We start from the raw sequence: 20,658 nt of genomic DNA, 5'->3' as shown, positions 1-20,658 counted from the left end.
CACAAAGTCTATTTTATATTAAAGTGTTGAAAATCTCATATAATTGATTGAGTACTGTACTGAAAGTGGGGCTTCCAAGGTGGCTCTAATGGATAAAGAATCTGCTGGTTAAAGCAGAGACATAAGAGATGCAGGTTAGATGCCTGGATCAGGAAGATCCCCTGGAGGAGGGCACAGCACCACACTCCAGTATTCTTGCCTGGAGAATCCCATGGACAGAGGAGCCTGGTGGCTACAGTCCATACAATCTCAAAGAGTCAGAAACAACTGCAGGAATTTAACACACACACACTAAAAGTAAAAAAACAGAATGGTTGTACGAGTACAGAGTGAATGTAAGTGCGTCAGTTGTTTACTCTCATGATCTCAGGGCTGGCCAGGAGCTCAGCTCACTGCTGCTGCCCAGAACCACCAGGGAATATTATACCACATGTTACTAGCATGGGAAAAGATCATATTTAAAAATTCAAAGTACAGTTTCTACTTTATCCTGAAAGTTCATTACTGTCTTGTTGCCACTGTAAGGTAAAGAAATCCAAAATCAGAACATCATAAGATGGTAACAGTCTGTAGTGATTAAAAGAAGCAGACTACTGATACATGCAAAAGCCCAGATGGGGCTTCCTTGGTGGCTCAGTGGTAAACAATCCACCTGCCAAGCAGGAGACTTGGGTTTGATCTCTGGGTCAAGAAGATCCCCTGGAGAAGGAAAAGGCATTCCATAGACAGAGGAGCCTGGTGGGCTACAGTATATGGGGTCACAAAAGAGTCAGACAGGACTTAGAGACTAAATAACAACAGCCTAGATGGAACTCAGGATGTTATGCTGAATGAAAAAGTAGTTAATCTCAGAGGTCACATGGTATATGATTACACTTATTGGATTATTATGATGCTTACATAGTGTGATTTTGCTTAAACAACATTCTCAAAGGCACAAAATATAAAGATGAAACAGAGATGAGTAGTTAGCAGGGTTACAAAGAGTTGCAGGGATGGGGAGGGAATTCAAAGAGGATTTCTTTAGAGATATGAAACAATTTTGTGTCATGATTTCAGTGCTGATATGACCTGAACTGACTGAACTGACAAGAATTTATACATGTGATAAAATTTCTTAGAGTGATATATGAAAACCTAAGAGTGTATATCAGAATTGATATATAAGGTTATGATATTTTGCTAAAATTGTATTAATATCTATTTCTTGATAGATATGAAATAAATATCATATTTCAAAAGAATAATATTTTATTCTGGTTATAATTTCATTTAAATATAAACCACTGAATAGGCTCTGAAATTCAGATAGGCTGATTTTCTAAAATCATTTCATGTTGCAGTAATTTTATTTATTGAAAAAATCTAACTAGAGCCCTGGAACTCAGTGAAAAAAAAAACAAAAGAGATACATTAATTATTTTGGATAAGATTGCTTTTCTCCCAGAAGGCCTAAGATCTGTGAATGTTTTAAAACAGTCAGTAGATTCTGGATGGAGAAAAGTAAGTATAGGCTAGATGAATGACCAACCAGTAGATTTCAAGAAAGTTTTCTAGGCTGTACAAAATTATATCTTAAATAGGATGGCAAATAATTTTACTGAATAATTATCAGTGTATGTCAACTTGTTTAATCTTTCAGTTCAGTTCAGTCCTTAAGTAGTGTCGACTCTTTGTGACCCCATGAATCACAGCACGCCAGGGCTCCCTGTCCATCATCAACTCCTGGAGTTCACTCAGACTCACATCCATCGAGTCAGTGATGCCATCCAGCCATCTCATCCTCTGTCGTCCCCTTCTCCTCCTGCCCCCAATCCCTCCCAGCATCAGGGTCTTTTCCAATGAATCAACTCTTCGCATGAGGTGGCCAAAGTACTGGAGTTTCAGCTTTAGCATCATTCCTTCCAAAGAAATCCCAGGGCTAATCTCCTTCACAATGGACTGGGTGGATCTCCTTGCAGTCCAAGGGATTCTCAAGAGTCTTCTCCAACACCACAGTTCAAAAGCATCAATTCTTTGGCACTCAGCCTTCTTCACAGTCCAACTCTCACATCCATACATGACCTCAGGAAAAACCATAGCCTTGACTAGACGAACCTTTGTTGGCAAAGTAATGTCTCTGCTTTTGAATACGCTATCTAGGTTGGTCATAACTTTCCTTCCAAAGAGTAAGTGTCTTTTAATTTCGTGGCTGCAGTCACCATCTGCAGTGACTTTGGAGCTCAGAAAAATAAAGTCTGACACTGTTTCCACTGTTTCCCCATCTATTTCCCATGAAGTGATGGGACCGGATGCCATGATCTTCGTTTTCTGAATGTTGAGCTTTAAGCCAACTTTTTCACTCTCCTCTTTCACTCTCATCAAGAGGCTTTTTAGTTCCTCTTCACTTTCTGCCATAAGGGTGGTGTCATCTGCATATCTGAGGTTATTGATATTTCTCCCGGCAATCTTGATTCCAGCTTGTGTTTCTTCCAGGCCAGAGTTTCTCATGATGTACTCTGCATATAACTTAAATAAGCAGGGTGACAATATACAGCCTTGATGTACTCCTTTTCCTATTTGGAACCAGTCTGTTGTTCCATGTGCAGTTCTAACTGTTGCTTCCTGACCTGCATACAGGTTTCTCAAGAGGCAGGTCAGGTGGTCTGGTATTCCCATCTCTTGAAGAATTTTCCACAGTTTATTGTGATCCACACAGTCAAAGGCTTTGGCATAGTCAATAAAGCAGAAATAGATGTTTTCTGGAACTCTCTTGCTTTTTCCATGATCCAGCAGATGTTGGCAATTTGATCTTTGGTTGCTCTGCCTTTTCTAAAACCAGCTTGAACATCAGGAAGTTCACGGTTCACGTATTGCTGAAGCCTGGCTTGGAGAATTTTGAGCATTACTTTACTAGCATGTGAGATGAGTGCAATTGTTTAATCTTTAGTTCCTCTCAATTCAAATCTTTAATATTAATTGCCCTTTTCAAGCCCTTTTTCAGGATCTGACAAATTTAATGACCAGGGAAACATGAGTAGACAAAGTAAAAGTTTGTGGTGAGCCAAACTTTTTTCCATCTGAGCACAGACCAGCTGCTCTAGGAACATGACAAATGCCACTTCCTGTCTGGGGGAGGAGCCACACAGGAACCAGGTACTGTGTATATGTGCTGCCAGGCACTCAAAGACACTGAAATCTTAGCTTAAGGCAGAATTAAACACCTTTGTGCAAGGGAATCCATGCCTCATGCTGTTCTCCAGCCTGCTCTGGGTGCTCCTGGCCTTCACCTTCTCTGGTAGGGATGCTTCCAAACATGGGTGTGAGTGTTCAGGGTGAAAGGCCTGCACACAGGTGCGTGGTGCTTCACAGGGACTTGGGGAAGAAAGGAGATTGGAGAAAAAAGCAAGCATCTTAGGATTTCAGTTAGGTTTGTAAATATTTGGGTCCTAAATAGGTCTAATTTGTACATTATTTGGTCCACTATTTCAGCTCTGTTTTCTTCTTTTTTCCACAGGATCTGGTGTGGCCCAGAGTGTTACTCAAGACCAGCCAGACATAGTCAGTGAAGTGGGGAAGGCAGTCACCCTGAACTGTCAGTATGAAACAAGTTGGGACATGTTATACTACTACATTTTTTGGTACAAGCAGCTTCCCAGTAGACAGATGACTTACCTTATTCGTCAGTATTCAGATGATGGGAATGCAAGAGACGGCCGCTACTCTGTAAATTTCCAGAAAGCTCATAAGTCCATCAGCCTCACCATTTCAGCCTTAGAGCTGGAAGATTCTGCAAAGTACTTCTGTCTTCTCTTAGACTCACAGTGCTTGAAGTAATAGGAAAGGCTGAACAAAAACCCCAGAACTAAATAAAAGAGAGACCTCCTGCTGCAGGAGCCCAGCTGAAATGCATACCTGCAGACCCCAGGCAAGAAATGGTAGTCCTGTAGTTGCTTTATCTGTAGTCTGGATCAGAGGTTTTAATTCTAAATAAAAGCTTCTTTGGTGTCATTTGGAAGCAGGTGTCCAGTGTGACTGTCGACTAATACATTCTCCTCTGGAATTCTTGACTTTAAGTCAATCATACAGAAGATGTGTAAAGTTGTCTAAAGCTGTAAACTTGCTCCATAATAATTTAAAGTGACAGTTTCACTAAAATACACTCACATCACAAATCTGGGTATAGTTATCATGAATCATAATGAAAATCATTTCCTTAGTCCTTTCTTCTTAGAGTTGTGTCAGTTAAGGTACAATCAGAGAAGCAGAACCACTAGTGGTGTCTGTTAAATAAGAAATTAGTTATAAAGATTAGCATTCAGGAAAATGTTGGTCTGGTAGAAGAGTGTATAGAAAGCTGTTATATAACTATCTGGTGTTGAGATTGAATTTAGTGTTAGTTGGTTGGAGTAGTACTTGTAGAAGAACATTGGATAGAGACTGAAGCATGGATGAACTGTGACTCACAATGACATACTAGAACCATGAAGATAATGGAGCCCACAAAGACACACTAAAACTTGTCTATGTCTCACCTCCCTCCGTTTCACAGTAGTGGATGACCTTAGGAGAAGTAGGTGTCATTTGGCATCATGCTTACATACACACTTTGCCCAAGACAAAGAGAAGATGAGGGGGAGATTTGGTTGGAAGTGAAGGACATGTGAGTCAACAATAAAATGAGCTATCAGATCAGCAGTAACACATGTGAGTAACCATAGTCCCTGGAGCCCTGCACCAAACCCCCAAACATAAAAACTATGGCTGCTTCATCACAACTATCTTCCAAATGTTAGACAAGTTCCTTTGGGGGCCAACCCTAAGTCAGAAGGATATGGGAAGCACATTCTGGGAAAGATGTTTTCAGTTAGTTAAGATAGATCAAAGCTGCTACAGTACCCTCTTTGGTAACTTGTCATCCATCTATACTCTTTTAACCACTTTTGAATAAGGATGATCGGAAAGCTATGCTTCTTGCTCATGTTGTTGTTGCTCTTCAGTCCGTAAGTCATGTCTGACTGTTTGTGACTCCATGGACTGTAGCTCACCAGGCTTCTCTCTCTTCCACTATCTCCCAGAGTTTGCTCAAATTCAAGTCCATTGATTTGGTCATACCATACAACCGTCTCATCCTCTGCTGCCCTCTGCTTTCGCCTTCAATCTTTCCCAGCATCAGGCTTGGTCTTTTCCAATGAGTTGGCTCTTCTCAATGAGTGGCTAAAATATTGGAGTTTCAGCTTCAGCATCAGTCCTTCCAATGAATATTCAGAGTTGATTTCCTTTGGGATTGACTACTTTGATCTCCTTGCAGTCCAAGGGACTCTCGAGAGTCTTCTCTAGCACCACACTTCTTGCTATTATGATGCAGTAATTCCTCATTCAACCCAAAATTTTCTAACCATATCCTTCAAAGATTAGAGCAAGTCCATTTATCCATTTGTAGGTGATGTTACTTTATCTTCTAGCTAGTCACACTCTCCCTCTGAATCCTGTATCTTCACTACTGAGATAAAATAAGATATAAGATTGAGTTATGTTAACATACTTTTCTTATGTTACTACATGCAGGAAAATGGGAGAGGAGAGTTAAAATTGGCTAATATAATACATAAATATATTCATAACAAAATGAAAAACAAATTTTCATAAATATTATTGTTCTCATTCCTGCAAATGACCACATGATTATACCTGGTATTTATAATGACCTCTTCCATTATCCATCCCATAACCTGTTTGCTCATAGCAAGCACTTCCACTCACTGCTATACTTGACTTTCTATAAAGCAATCTCCTTATTCAAGAGCAATGCTATGAGTAAAGCAATAAATTTGAATAAGGCATTCTGCAAGTCTGCCACTCTGGTTTTGGCAGATGTTTGCAAGGCATTATATTCTGGGAAACATCATTAAGAATGATTAAAAGACATTTGCTCTTTGGAAGAAGAGCTATGACAAAGCTAGACAGCAGAGACATTATTTTACCTACAAAGGTCCATCTAGTCAAAGCTATGGTTTTTCCAGTAGTTGAGTATGTATGTGAAAGTTGGACCATAAAGCTAAGCATTGAAGAATTGATGCTTTTGAACTATGGTGTTGGAGAAAACTCTTGAGAGTCTTTTGGACTGCAAGGAGATCCAACCAGTCAATTCTAAAGGAAATCAGTCCTGAATATTCATTGGAAGGACTGATGTTGAAGCTGAAACTCCAATACTTTGGCCACCTGATGCAAAGAACTGACTCGTTGGAAAAGACTCTGATTTTGAGAAAGATTGAAGGCAGGAGAAGGGGAAAACAGAGGATAAGATGGTTGGATGGCATCACTGACTCGATGAACTTAAGTTTGAGCAAGCTCCAGGAGTTGGTGATGGACAGGGAAGCCTGGTGTGCTGCAGTCCATGGGGTCGCAAAGAGTAGTACACGACTGAGAGACTGAATTGAACTGATAACTTCATATCGTCTTGTGAACCTGAAAATATATTTTTAAATTGTGTTTGTTATAAATCTCTGCTAAGAGTTTTGAAAGTTAATGCACAAACTGTTAAACTGCATTTGCAATGAATATTTCTGAAAAAGGACTCAAATGCAGAATATGTTAGAAGTTCTTTTAAATCATTAAGAAAACAGATAATAAAGAATGACAAAATCTTGGAGATCCAACTCAGAAATAAGATATCCAATAGCTAATACATATATAAAGACCTTAATACTATTATTAATTAGGGAAATGAAAATAATACTTTATCTCAGCGTTCCATCTGGGTCCTTTCAGTACTCTGAGTGTATCAATGTGGCTAGGAGAATATGACTTCAGGAAAAAGGGAGAAATAATGACTGTCTCCAGGAAACTAAGTGATGAAGTGAATTTTCTAGAAGCTTCCATCATTGAACCAATGTGGAGAAAAGAACAAACAGTAACAAGTCACAGACCTGGACATTGAAGGAGAGGTAGGATTTCCTGGAAAAAAGAAAGTTGGTATATTTACTGAGCTTTACTCGATGTCAGGCACTGTAGTTTGCGTTTCAGATTCATTATCCAATTCAAATATCAAAACCCTAAGAGATAGGTTTTATTGTTTCCTTAAAAAACCAAAAGCACTTTGGGAATGAGCCCTATCTTTCCTAATCGTGAAAAGCTTCTCTACCTTGTTATTATTGGCCAGTGTGTTGCATTTTAGAGGGCTGCTTAGGAGCAAGGTCTGGACTATGGAGAAGCACTTGGCCCCAGAACTGGGTGGCTGGATGTCAGTGTGGTGACATTACTGGTTTAAACTGGACGCTAAAGGGAACTAAGAAAGAAAATGCCAAACACAGATTCAACTGTCCCAGGATCAGTAAACGAGGAAAGCATCCACTAACTAGTTCATAGTGCCAGATGTTTTAATAAGTTTCTTAAGTAATAGTGTGCTGGGAAAAACAAGGGCTACAATCAGATTTCATTCCTTAAACACCCCAAGCTTGTTTCCCAGTCAAGACCAGTGCCCCTTGTTTTTCCCTCTTGACTGTGATGCTTTGCTGTTGTTTAGTCACTAAGTCATGTCTGACTCATCCTCTGTCCATGGGGTTTCCCAGGCAAGAATACTGGAGTGGGTAGGCATTTCCTTCTCTATGGGAGCTTCCAGACCCAGGGATTGAATCCACTGGAAGGTGGATTCCTTACCACTGAGCCAGTGATGCTATCCCCCAAATAAGAACATGACGCACCTCTGAATCCCTTCATGTTTCAACTCAAATGTCACCCCTTTGTGAATCCTTTGTCGAAATCTGTTTTTCAGTTCTGAGAATCACTCTAGCACACTGCGTGCAGCAAGAATGAAAGCTGATATACTGCCACCTGGTGTCCTGCTCAAACATTTTGTGAGGCTTCTCTGGCTTCCCCGCTCCCCTCCAGTGATCTTGGATTAAAAGAGACACTGATGTATAGAACAGTCTTATGGACTCTGTGGGAGAGGGAGAAGGTGGGAAGATTTGGGAGAATGGCATTGAAACATGTAAAATATCATGTATGAAACGAGTTGCCAGTCCAGGTTCGATGCACAATACTGGATGCTTGGGGCTGGTGCACTGGGACGACCCAGAGGGATGGAATGCGGAGGGAGGAGGGAGGAGGGTTCAGGATGGGGAACACATGTATACCTGTGGCGGATTCATTTTGATAGTTGGAAAAACTAATACAATTATGTAAAGTTTAAAAATAAAATTAAATTAAAAAAAAAATTGTGGGGAAGCCTAATCACAATAGCAGCTGCCAAGGCTGAACCAGTCAGTAAACTTCCCACTGCAGAAATCAAGAGGGAGAGGATTCAGGAAAACTGGCTGTTTTTTGTTTTTGTTTTTGTTTTTTGTGTTTTGTGTTATGCTTTTGCCAGACAGATGTGAGAGTGATTGGTTCCAAATGAGAAATAAACACATGAGATGACTATGGCTGCATGAATAGAAAGTTTGGAATTGTTGCACAAGATGGGAGATTTTTATCTATTAAGTCAAATTGCATTTACTGCTTGTCCTTTCTTGTAGTGTAGAAATATCCTGATAAGTGGGAGCAAAAGTCAATTACAAAAAATACTAATAGACTGTAGTAGCAAACAGTAGCATACAGTAGCTTGGTATACTCTTTCTATATTATATTATACTACACATTGTCTCAATGTAATACTTTATATTTAAGGTGGTTAATATCAGTTAATGGGAACTGATTTCCCATTAACAGTAAGAAACATGATAGATCACTGATCTTTATGATAACACATGAAATCTTCTGTATAAACTGCTAAACAAACCTCAGAAAATATTGAGCTTTATCTAGTAGATAGACTGTCTGGAATTCCAGACCATGGCTTCCCATCCTCCAAGGTTTTGTGCATTACCACAGCTGGTTGAGAGCCTGTGACAGAGAAGGCGCTGCACTAGGTGATTTGCATGTGTTTTCGCAATTCTTACTGGAACCACTCAAGATTGGGTCCACCCTACTTTAGGAAGAAAGTGGAGCAAAGTGCTTAAGACCAAAGACTTAGATTGTGGTTCTAGATCTAGCATTCATTAGCTGTATGACCTTGCGATTGTGACAAGAATTTTTATGCTTCAATTTCCTCATCTCTGCACTGTGGTTATTGGTAGAATTTACCATTCAGGGTTCTTTACCACTGGGTTCTCAGCTTTCAGCTGAGCCCAGTGTCCAGCAGAAAGATACTGGCTACTTATAGAAATAAAATTGAACATGAGAGAGGTTCAGTGCCCAGCCTGCTGTTGCAGAGTAAGTGTCAGAGTGGAGCCCACTCTCCATGCCCTACTTAGGGCTGATGCCTTTCCTCATCCCAAGAGTCACTCTCTATCTTAACACAGTTTTGTTTAAAGTGCTTATCACTACTTAAAATTGTGTAATTTTTTAAGAAACAAAGCTGTTTAATTTTTTCTCCTTCTATTGCACTGTAGGCTTTTTAATATTTTTTTTAATTGCTCTTCAGTGTTGCATCCTGCATTCCTGAACAATACATAGCACACACAGGAGACTATCTATCTATAAGTAATTGAGGAGGACCTTATGGGGCAGACCTTATGGGTCTGTTCCTTCCTGGAACAGACCACTCCATCTGCCCCTGCAATGTCCTCTCTCTGCCTCTTGTGTGTAGAAAAACTTTAGCTCCTAGACCTTCCCCAAGTTCCAAAGTATAAATATAATCAGAGAAGTGAGAAAATGTAGAAAGAAAGGAAAACAATCAAGCAAGACAAAACAGTAATAATTTCAGTTCAGTTCAGTCATGCAGTCATGTCTGCAGCACACCAGGCTTCCTGTCCATCACCAACTCCCAGAGCTTGCTCAAACTCATGTCCATCGAATCAGGGATGTCATCCAACCATCTCATCCTGTGTCATCCGCTTCTCCTCCTGCCTTCAATCTTTCCCAGCATCAGGGTTTTTCCCAATGAGTCAGTTCTTCATATAGGGGGCCAAAGTATTAGAGCTTCAACTTCAGCATCAGTCCTTCCAATGAATAAGCAGGACTGATTTCCTTTAAGATTGACTGGTTTGATCTCCTTGCTGTCCAACGGACTCTTAAGAGTCTTCTCCAATAGTTTAACCATTAAACAAATTCAAGGACCTTCAGATTCCCCTTAAGGACTGTGTGTAACATTCTGAGCCAAGTCCTTTGAGGTGTTTTGCAGAATCTGAAACCCCTACCAAGTGGAAGAAGTTACCTGTACATGCTCACAAACACTAAACCTCAGACTATGTGTGTTAGTTGCTCAATTGTGTCAGATTCCTTTCAACTACATGGACTGTAGTCACCAGACTCCTCTGTCCATGGAATTCTCCAGGCAAGATTATTTCCACACTTGCCCCCTGGCAACCACTGATCTAATTTACAGCTTTATAAGTTCCTTTTGTGAATATTTCATATACATGGGAACTTTCAATATGTAATCTTGCATTTCGCTATTTTTCCTTAACATAATTTTTTAGAAAAAAATTATTTATCTTGTAATATACATTAGTATTTCACTCATATTTATTGATGAATAGAAATTCATTGACAAATTAATTACATTTTGTTTATCCACTCACCAGATGTTTCACTTTTGGTTGCTTCTCATTTGGGGGCCATTAGGAAGGATAACTACAAAGTAGGTTCCCAGTATTTCTAGAACATAACTTTGTTAACACTTACACATTTACTGAGTATCACAAATGTAGGTCGCATGGCAAATTTCAAACACTATAGACTACTTGAAAGTGAAAAGGAAGTCACTCAATTGTGTCTGACTATTTGTGACCTATGGACTGTAGTCCGCCAGGCTCCTCCTTCCATGGGATTTTCCAGGCAAGAATATTGGAGTGGGTTGCCATTTCCTTCTCCAGGGGATCTTCCTCACCCACTCTGTCATCAACCTTGTCATATGCTTGTTCCTATCTTTTGACCATTCTTTCCATTAACTTAGCTTTATTTTTGTTTGCTAAAATTATTTTGACATCTTACATGATATTTTGACTTTCATATTTACTTGTATGTTTTATTCTAACATACTACCTTTCTTACACTGTCAAATCTATCAAAAATTTATTTTTTTTTTTTAGCTTTAAAATCAGTGTCTTTTAGAAAGCCCTAAATGTACCTTTTAATCCTCATTACCGTTTAGGGAGTTTTTCTGAGATCTATGGTACCTCTCAGAAAGCTAAGCCTCAAAGAGATTTTAAAAGTTGCCTATGTTTGTCTTAATATGTCTTAGACCAACTGTTATATTCATTTTTAAATCTGCTAATGTCAAGCTCCAAAATCTCAGCATGTGTAGTTCAATCTGGTCTTCCTGGAAGCAACAGTAAGAAGAAAGCCCTGAAATAGTGAGTCAACTGGAAAGTCAGTGGAATGAATCATAATTCCCATAGCTGAAGGTGACACACGTTTCAGGGCAAAATGTCAAGTGTTAGAACAAAAGGCATATGTTGTGATTCAAGAAAAGCAATAATCCTTAATTCTGTAAAGAGACATGCTAGTCCTCTAAATATCCAAATGCAGTAGAAATATTTTTTACTGAGTGTAGCGGGATTCTGAAACATCCTTAGCTCCTTTTTAGCCACACATTTTCCCCAAGAGAAAAGACATAGAGGAAATTAGAGTACAAGATAGAGAAAGTAATAGGGAGGCATTCTGGCCCTTGATGTGAGCAGCATCACTAACATAATATTCTTGGATCATCAAAAAGATTGAGAAATCTATACTGCTGCATAGGATGTGTACCTAAACGTATATTGCTGTGTTTATGCTTTGGAAATTGCTTTGATTTGTGAGTCAGAGATGAAGGAACAGATACTTGTACTCAATCTTGGAAAGTACAATGAGAGGTGTTGTAGCCTTTTCCAAAAATCAGCATATCCCTCCTGTCACGTTTTCACTCATTTCCTCCTCTTTACAGGCTTTGAGCTCACTTTCTGTTTCCTTACTTCACTTTTTCTGAAACATATCTTTTCATTCCTTTTGTTTATTGAAGTTCTCAATAATCAGCACAATACCCAACAAATAGTAAGTGTTCAAAAAATATTTATTGAGTAAAGAAATATTTATGACTGACGTTACTAATAATTGCTAGTTCAGTTCAGTTCAGTTCAGTCGCTCAGTCATGTCTGACTCTTTGTGACCCCATGAACTGCAGCAGGCTAGGCCTCCCTGTCCATCACCAACTCCCGGAGTCCACTCAAACCCATGTCCATTGAGTCAGTGATGGCATCCAACCATCTCATCCTCTGTCGTCCCCTTCTCCTCCTGCCCTCAGTCTTTCCCAGCATCAGGGTCTTTTCAAATGAGTCAGCTCTTTGCATCAGGTGGCCAAAGTATTGGAGTTTCAGCTTCAGAATTAGTCCTACCAATGAACACCTAGGACTGATGGACTGGTTGGATCTCCTTGCAGTCCAAGGGACTCTCAAGAGTCTACTCCAACACCACAGTTCAAAAGCATCAATTCTTTGGTGCTCATTGCTAGGGATGCAATAAAATATTGAAAGGGTGAGTTATATCTTTTTTTAAAAATAGAAGAGAAAGTCAACATCACATGGCTTTCACAATGAAGATGGGTATATTTGAAAATACTTATTCATTCATAAACTCATTAATCCTATCCTTCTATTTCCCTTTCTTTTCCTTCCAGCCTCCCTCTTTCTTTTTCTTCTTTCCTCTCTTTACTCCTCTTTCCTATCATTGTTAGTGAGATAGGTCCCCAAGTACTTTGTTAAGGTCTTCCTGTGAAACTTTAGTTTATTCCAGCACAAAATTCTTTCTTCCATTAAAATTCCCAATACATTGCATTTCTCATAAAGTGGTCAACACCAGATATTTTTAAAGATTTAAATTGTGCTTAACTCATTCCCCCAATGAGGCAGGGAATTCTCCTAATTTTAGAAAAATGGATACAAAAAATAGTTATTTGGATATCAACTGGTATTCTCATTCACATCATCTTCCATAACTATAAGCCAACAAAGGTGTAAAAAGTCCATATGGTATTTCAGCAACCCATGGCCATTGGAAACACAGTGCTTGCCAACCCAAATGTGGTGAACAGATTTTAGAAAGTCTTTCTCATTCCTGTTTTTTCATCTTCGTTCAGAAAAAATACTTACCAATTTAAAAAAAAATCATGTGCTATCCTTATACCAAATGTGTCCTGCTTTAAAACGTTCTACCAAATGTATCTTTAGAAATCACAGAATTAATGAGTGCTGTTTAATAGAACTGTTATTAGTTTTATCACTAATTCTACCAATAGAGATTCACCATGAGCAGATGATCTCACAAGAAAAATAACTGAGTTAGGAACTTGGAGCTCCATTGGCTCACTGTGTCTTTTAACTGTTTTTCCCTACAACTAATACATTAATAAATTGAATCAGGAAGAGTCTGATAGCAGTGCACACTGAGGATTCTAATGCTTTTCAAATTCTACCTGTTTGCACATGTGAGGGACTGAATCTAAAGTAAGAAGAATATCTAATTCATTTGTTACACCAGAATTGCATAAAACAGGCAACATACTAAGTGATTCTCAAACTAACTAATAACAAGTGTACACACAATACAGCACATGGAAAAGAAAGCAGGTTCGATGCACGATACTGGATGCTTGGGGCTGGTGCACTGGGAGGACCCAGAGGGATGGAATGGGGAGGGAGGAGGGAGGAGGGCTCAGGATGGGGAACACATGTATACCTGTGGCGGATTCATTTTGATATTTGGCAAAACTAATACAATTAAGTAAAGTTTAAAAATAAAATAAAATAAAAAAAGAATCATGAAAATTTAAATTAAAAAAAAAAAAAAAGAAAGCATCCTGGGCACAAAGAGGAGGAGAAAACCTCTGAAAATAATTCATTTTAGTAACTAGAATGAAAGTTTAGAAAACTGCATCATCCAACTAATAAATATGTGATAACTATAAAACATTTTAAAAAATTCTACAAACAGAAGAGAAACTGAAATAAAGGAGAATGATATAAGCAGATGGAGAGGGTGACAAAGTAAAATTTTGTGGTAAAATTAATACTGAAATTGTATTACACTAAAAATTGGAAAACATTTGCCTTTATGTACCAAGGATAAAGGACTTTCATTTCAATAAGTGACATTCCATTATTTTTCCTATGGAAAAGTGTATTATGGCCTTCAGATCATATATAAATAGCAGTCAGAGTGCAGATCTGAATGTAAGAATAATGTATGAAATTAATGGAAAAAATACAAAACTTGTTCATTACTTTCTGTTAGCTACACATTTCTTAAACAGGACACAAACATGGCTAAGCATCAAAACTAGTCTATATTCACATATACATTCATTTTTCGTGTCACTTTCTGTATAGCAGAGATGGGCACAACATTGTAAACCAACTACCCTTCATTAAAAAACTGATGTATATTAAAATTGCCATTAAAAGTATTCAAGAGTTAAAAGGATAGCTAGCAAATCACTAAAGGGTAACTAGTGAATATACTTACAGTATTATTATGTTATCAAAGTTAATATTATTAATTATAAAAATATTATATTAGCAAATATTAGCTATAAAATATACTATCAAAGGGCTCATTTTGATTTCAAAATATCTCCTTCAAATCAACAAGAAAACAAACAAATTGATAGAAAAGACAAAAGCCTGGAGTAGGCATTTGACAATAGAAGATATTCAAATGGTCAATAAACATAGCATTTCCATAAGGTGCATAAGCTGACATAGCTAATTTACACTGGTAGAAATCAGAATACTCTTATAATGGATCAATATCATAAAGGGAGCTCTGAAGGGCTGGTAACGCTCTGTTTCTTGATCTGAGTGCTGGTTATAAGGGTGTTGCTTATGTGAAAATTTACCAGGCTGTACCCTTATATTACATTTTCTTATATGAATATAAAACTCCAATAAAAACTAAAATGATACATGATGACCTCTTATTAATTATTAGTTATAAGGTGACAATAAACTAAAACTAAATTTTCAGGTGCTTTCATTCTAGTTTTCCTTTTCTGCTATTGAAATATTTAAGTAAGAACACATATGTGAAACAAGCATGACTTCTGACCATGTGTAAGCATTGACTTTCTATTAATAGATCATAGATGAGAAATATGTCATTTGTCTTTTTCATCTATCCGAGGTACAATGTGTGATTTTGATCTTTGGTATCAGGACTTCCCTGGTGGCTCAGTGGTAAAGAATCTGCCTGCAATGCAGGAACTGCAGGAGCCTCGGGTTTGATCCCTGGGTCAGGAAAATCCCCTGGAGGAGGGCATGACAACCCACTCCAGTATTCTTGCCTGGAGAATCCCATGGACAGAGGAACCTGGAGGGCTACAGTACATAGGGTCAGACATGACTGAAGTGACTTCACACACATGCAATGCATGTAGTATCAAGGTACCAACACGTTGACATTTGGCATTATTAGGAAAAGTAGAAAACTCTAGTGAAGTCGCTCAGTCATGTCCAATTCTTTGAGACCCCATGGACCGTAGCCTGCCAGGCTCCTCTGTCCAAGGGATTTTCGAGGCAAGAGTACTGGAGTGGGTGCCATTTCCTTCTCCACTAGTGAATAGGAAAGGGTGATAAATTGCTCAAGATACTTACATCTTATTGATTACAACAGAGTTCAAGCTGATCCCAAGCTATGAAATTCTGGAGAAGGTACGCATTTTTCTCTAGGAACATTGCTAACAAACAGAATGTTGGGATTCTGGTAAGGATGAAGAAGTAAATCTACCTGAGGACAATGAACAGGACCTGCCATATCCTTAAATATTAAAGGGCTCCTGAAAAACTGTGGCATGCTATGCAGTCAATGAGATTTATTAGCCAACATCTTTATCATTAACATTATCCCAGAATCTGGTGCTTGGTTCTGGTTTGCTGTAATAACAGATAAGGAAGTTTATCTTGTCTTTGGACTTCAAAGTCTGGTGAAATGGACGAGAGAGAGGAACATTTGTAAAGGAGCTTTGGAATGATTATCTTTACACTCCATTTTGGTTAAGGAAGCAATAGCCTCTGTGAAAATCCCTTCCACATGGCCTTAACTAAAAATTGACCAGTGTAATATATTTCTCTCTCTTGTGGTTGCTCCTTAGTCTCCCTCATCTAAAACATTTTGAATTTAGAGATGGGAGCAGCATTCTCTTCACAACCACACCTGTGCAAAAATAGACACTTGTCTTTGCTCTTAATCTCAAACAGAGCCCTCAATCATGGACAGTCCAGGAAAGAGAGATTTCCATTCTGAACTGTACTTATGAGAAGAGTGCATTTGACTACTTCCCACTGACTTCCCTGGTGGCTCAGACAGTAAAGCATCTGCCTACAATTCGGGAGACCCAGGTTCAGTCCCTGGGTCAGGAAGATCCCCTGGAGAAAGAAATGGCAACCCACTCCAGTATTCTTGCCTGGAGAATCCCATGGACAGAGGCACCTGGTGAGCTATATTCCATGGGGTCACAAAGAGTCGGACACGACAGAGCACGCAAGGAATATTAAAGGAATGGTATCAGCAACACCCTGCACTCTTGATAACCATATGTTTGGTTGTGAATAAAAAGGAAGACTCACTGCTGCTGCTGCTGCTAAGTCGCTTCAGTCGTGTCTGACTCTGTGTGACCTCATAGATGGCAGCCCACCAGGCTCCCCCATCCCTGGGATTCTCCAGGCAAGAACACTGGAGTGGGTTGCCATTTCCTTCTCCAATGCATAAAAGTGAAAAGTGAAAGTGAAGTCGCTCTGTCGTGTCCAACACTTCGCGACCCCATGGAGTGCAGCCTACCAGGCTCCTCCGTCCATGGGATTTTCCAGGCAAGAGTACTGGAGTGGGGTGCCATTGCCTTCTCCCGGAAGACTCACAGTTCCCCTCAATAAGAGTGTCAAACAGCCTTCACTGCACATCACAACTTCCCAGCCTGGGGACTCAGCCACCTACTTCTGTGCAGAAATATACTCACAGACATACACACACATCAGTTTGTGCATAAAAAGTTTTAATATATTTAAGAAAATTGAAATTATATAGAATTTATTCTTTGATCAAAAGTGGAATTGACTTAGAAAATCAATAGCAAAATGATATCTTTAGAAATGCCCAAATATTTGAAATTGAGGCCTTAAAATTTAGAATAACTCATAGGTTAAAGAAATAATTACTTTGCTATTAGAAAAAATTGTGAAAGAAAATACAGTGAGAACATATACATATAAATATTATGAGATACAGCTAATATACATAAGAGGAATTTCTCTTTAAATACGTATACTACTAAAGAAAAAGGCTGCAAAACAATTATCTAAGCTTTCAGCAAAAAAGATAGAAAAAGAAGAACAAATTACAACTAATATAAACTGAAATAAGAAAATAAGAAAAATGTCAAATTGGTAAAACAGAAATAAAATAATAGAAATAGCCATGAGATACAAAGTTAATTTTGCTAAGAAGATTAATAAACGATATTCCTAGGTAGAATTATCATGGTGAAAAAAGAGAAAACACAAATTAGAAATATAAAGAATGAAAAAGTAAACAATAGATGCTAAGTGTTAAAAGGATAGAGTCCCTCTGCTGTCCACCTGAAACTATCACAACATTGCTAAGTGGCTATACTCCAATACAAAACAAAAAGTTCAATAAAAAGAGATAATAAAAAAATCATTAACAGGATAATGCTACTGTTCATCCAAAGTGGGGATATGAGAAAGTGGGGAAATCTGATTTTTTGGCGAAGGTGCAATGACTATTCAATGGAGAAATGATAGTCTTATGAGCAAATGATTTAGGGACAATTGGATATTCCTAGGCGAATAACTGAATCTTGGCCTAAATCTCATACCTTATACAAAAACTTGAGGAAAATCATAAAATGGACCATACATCCAAGTGTAAAATCTAAAACTATAAATATTTTTGGAAAAAATCTTCAAGACCAAGTGTTGGACAAAATGATTTTTGTCATGACATCAAAGCATAATCCATAAAAAATAAAATATTTCATCAAGAGTAAAAATGCTTGCTCTGTGAAAGATACTATTAAGAGAATTAAAAAGACAAAACACAGAATGGCAGGAAATATTTTCACAATGTATTTTCATCAAAGAATGGTATTTAGAATACAATGACTGTCTAAACTCAGCAGGAAGAAAACAAGTAGTCCAATTGTAAAATGGCTCACCCAGACATTTCGTGGAAGAGTTATGTGTTAGGGAAATAAGCATGTAATCAGATGTTCAACATCATTAACCATCAGGGAAATGCAAATTAAAACCACAATGAAATACCACTCCACATCTTTCTTAATGGCTAAAATGAAAAATAATGATGATACCAAGTTCTGGCAATAATATAGAGAAATTGGATCACTCATACATTGCTGGTAGGTAAATGGAACAGTCATTCTGGAAGACAGCTTAGCAGTTCCACATAAACTTAAATATTCACTCACCTTACAGTTCAGCAATCACACTCCTTTATGGGCATTTCTAATGGATTGATGAAAAACTTATGCTCACACAAAATTTGTACTTGAATATTCATGGAAACTATATATGTCATGGCCAAAACCTGGAACCCAGCCAAACGTTCTTCATTGTGTGAATAGATAAATATGCTGTGGTACACCCATTCAGTACAATATTATTCATAGATCTATCTCAACTTCAATAAGGTTAAGTCTAAATAAACCATTTTAAGTTGAAAATGTTGTAAGTGGAAAAGGCATATAATATACTTAACCTACTCCGCATCAGAGTTTCACCTGGCCTAATCTTAAAGGTGTTGTACTGAAAGTGAAAACCAGAATGGCTGTATGGGTACAGAATGGCTGTACGTGGATCAGTTGTTTACCTTCATGATCCCAGGGTTGACTGAGAGCTCAGCTTGCTGTTGCTGCCCAGCATCACTAGAGAATGTCATACAGCATGTTGCTAGCGTGGGAAAAGACAAAAATTAAAAATGCAAAGTGTGGTTTCTAGTGAGTGCATATGTAGGTTTCTCACTACCGTACCATGAAAAACCCTAAGTTGATTCATCACAAGTTGGGGACGGTCTGTAGTGATGAAAAGAAACTTACTATTGATTCATGCAACAGCCTAAATGGATCTCAATGTTGAGTGGAAAAGGTATCTCAGGAGACTACTTGATACACGCTTACACACCATATTATTACAATTGCATGCATAATGTATGAATTTACTTACACAGCATTCTCAAAAGGACAAAATATAGATATGAAAAGATCAGTAGTTGTTAGGAGTTGCAGGGGTGGAGGCAGTGTGAAAGTGGTTTGCTCTAGGGAGGTGAAATAATTCTGCATCATGATTTTAGTGATGGTACAAAAACCTGTACCAGTGATAAAATTTCAGAGCTATGCATAAAAAAGAGTGCATATAAAGCTAATATATCAGATTATCATCTATATTTTAGTAATACTTTATCAATATCAATTTTCTAGTATATATATAATATCTATAATTATATATGCTACAATACAATACCATGCTGCTGTCCACATTCTGTGCCCACATTGCTGTGGACATTCGTGATCTCTTCTACTTAAATATAAGTAGGTTTGGTAATGCAAACCATATATCAACTGCCTGTCAACACTCAGAGGTGAAATGGAACAGAGGAGATGTCTCAACTAGACATGCACTCTCCTCCATGCATCAGTCATTAACAACACCACCCAAGCAACTTAAAAGCAAGGAGTTGGCACTGTTTTAGAGACCTTGTCTGTACTTTCTTTTCTTTGGTATGTTACCATTGGTTCTTTTATATTAATTCATCCATTAAAATGGTAAAACCAAATGGAAAGTTGACAGCTACATTCAAATGAACAGGTAACAGTTTACAGAATCTCTGCCATCGCCTTCTGTGCTGTAGAGGTATAGTGTGTGCTTGCAGTCTGTAGATACCAAATTTTGTTGGAGTGCATTATAGTATTATGGCACAGAAAGAACTGACATGCTTATCTTAATTTTACTTAACAAAAAGAAAAAAGAACAAGCAACTAACTAGTGAGACTGAACGCTTTGGGCCAGTGGGACAGAAAAAATAACATGAGGACAATTCTAGAGCACATGATCTAAGAAGGACAATTCTACTTGTGGAAGGAATGGGACTGAATTTCCTGATCCTCCTTAAAGTCTGATAAATAAGATTCAATGTCAAGTTTCAAAAGAATAATTATTTTATTCTTGTTATAAATTCATACAAACATAAAAAAGAGATCATTTGATGTCAAAATGATTTTATGTATTTAAAAAACCAAGTAGAGCCCTAAAACCTATAAAAAAAATGTTAAAATTTTTGGATAAGACTGCCTTTCGCCAAAAGTATGTGAGTTTTTAAATAGAGTATTTAGATTTTGGGTGGAGAAATGTAAGTATAGGCTAAACGAATGACTAATAAATAAGTAGATTATAAGAAGGGTTCATTGCTTATACTAAATCTTATTTTAGGTCTGCTCATTTTGTTACAAACAGCATCATTTTGTTCTTTTTCATGGCTGAGCAGTTTCATTGTGGGGTTTCCCCAGTGGCTCTGTGGTAAAGAATCCACCTGCCAAGCAGGACACATGTGTTCGATTCCTGGCTCAGGAAGATCCCTGGAAAAGTAAATGGTACACCACTCCAGTATCTTGACTGGGAAATCCCATGGAAAGAGGAG

The 20,658-nt window shown here is 38.0% G+C and overlaps 1 gene segment (V, D, J or C); it reads left to right on the top strand.

The window, feature by feature from the left end:
* Window positions 1–3,228: 3,228 nt before the first annotated feature.
* LOC129621974 (T cell receptor delta variable 1-like) lies at window positions 3,229–3,816 on the top strand. The segment is given in 2 exon segments: window positions 3,229–3,277; window positions 3,497–3,816. Coding segments are annotated over 2 exon segments (369 nt in total).
* The last annotated feature ends 16,842 nt before the right edge of the window (window positions 3,817–20,658 follow it).

This window comes from Bubalus kerabau, chromosome 10 (assembly GCF_029407905.1).
Source record: "Bubalus kerabau isolate K-KA32 ecotype Philippines breed swamp buffalo chromosome 10, PCC_UOA_SB_1v2, whole genome shotgun sequence".
NCBI lineage: Eukaryota > Metazoa > Chordata > Mammalia > Artiodactyla > Bovidae > Bubalus > Bubalus kerabau.
Note: the sequence above shows the minus strand (reverse complement) of the source record. Positions and strands in the feature narration are given on the sequence as shown.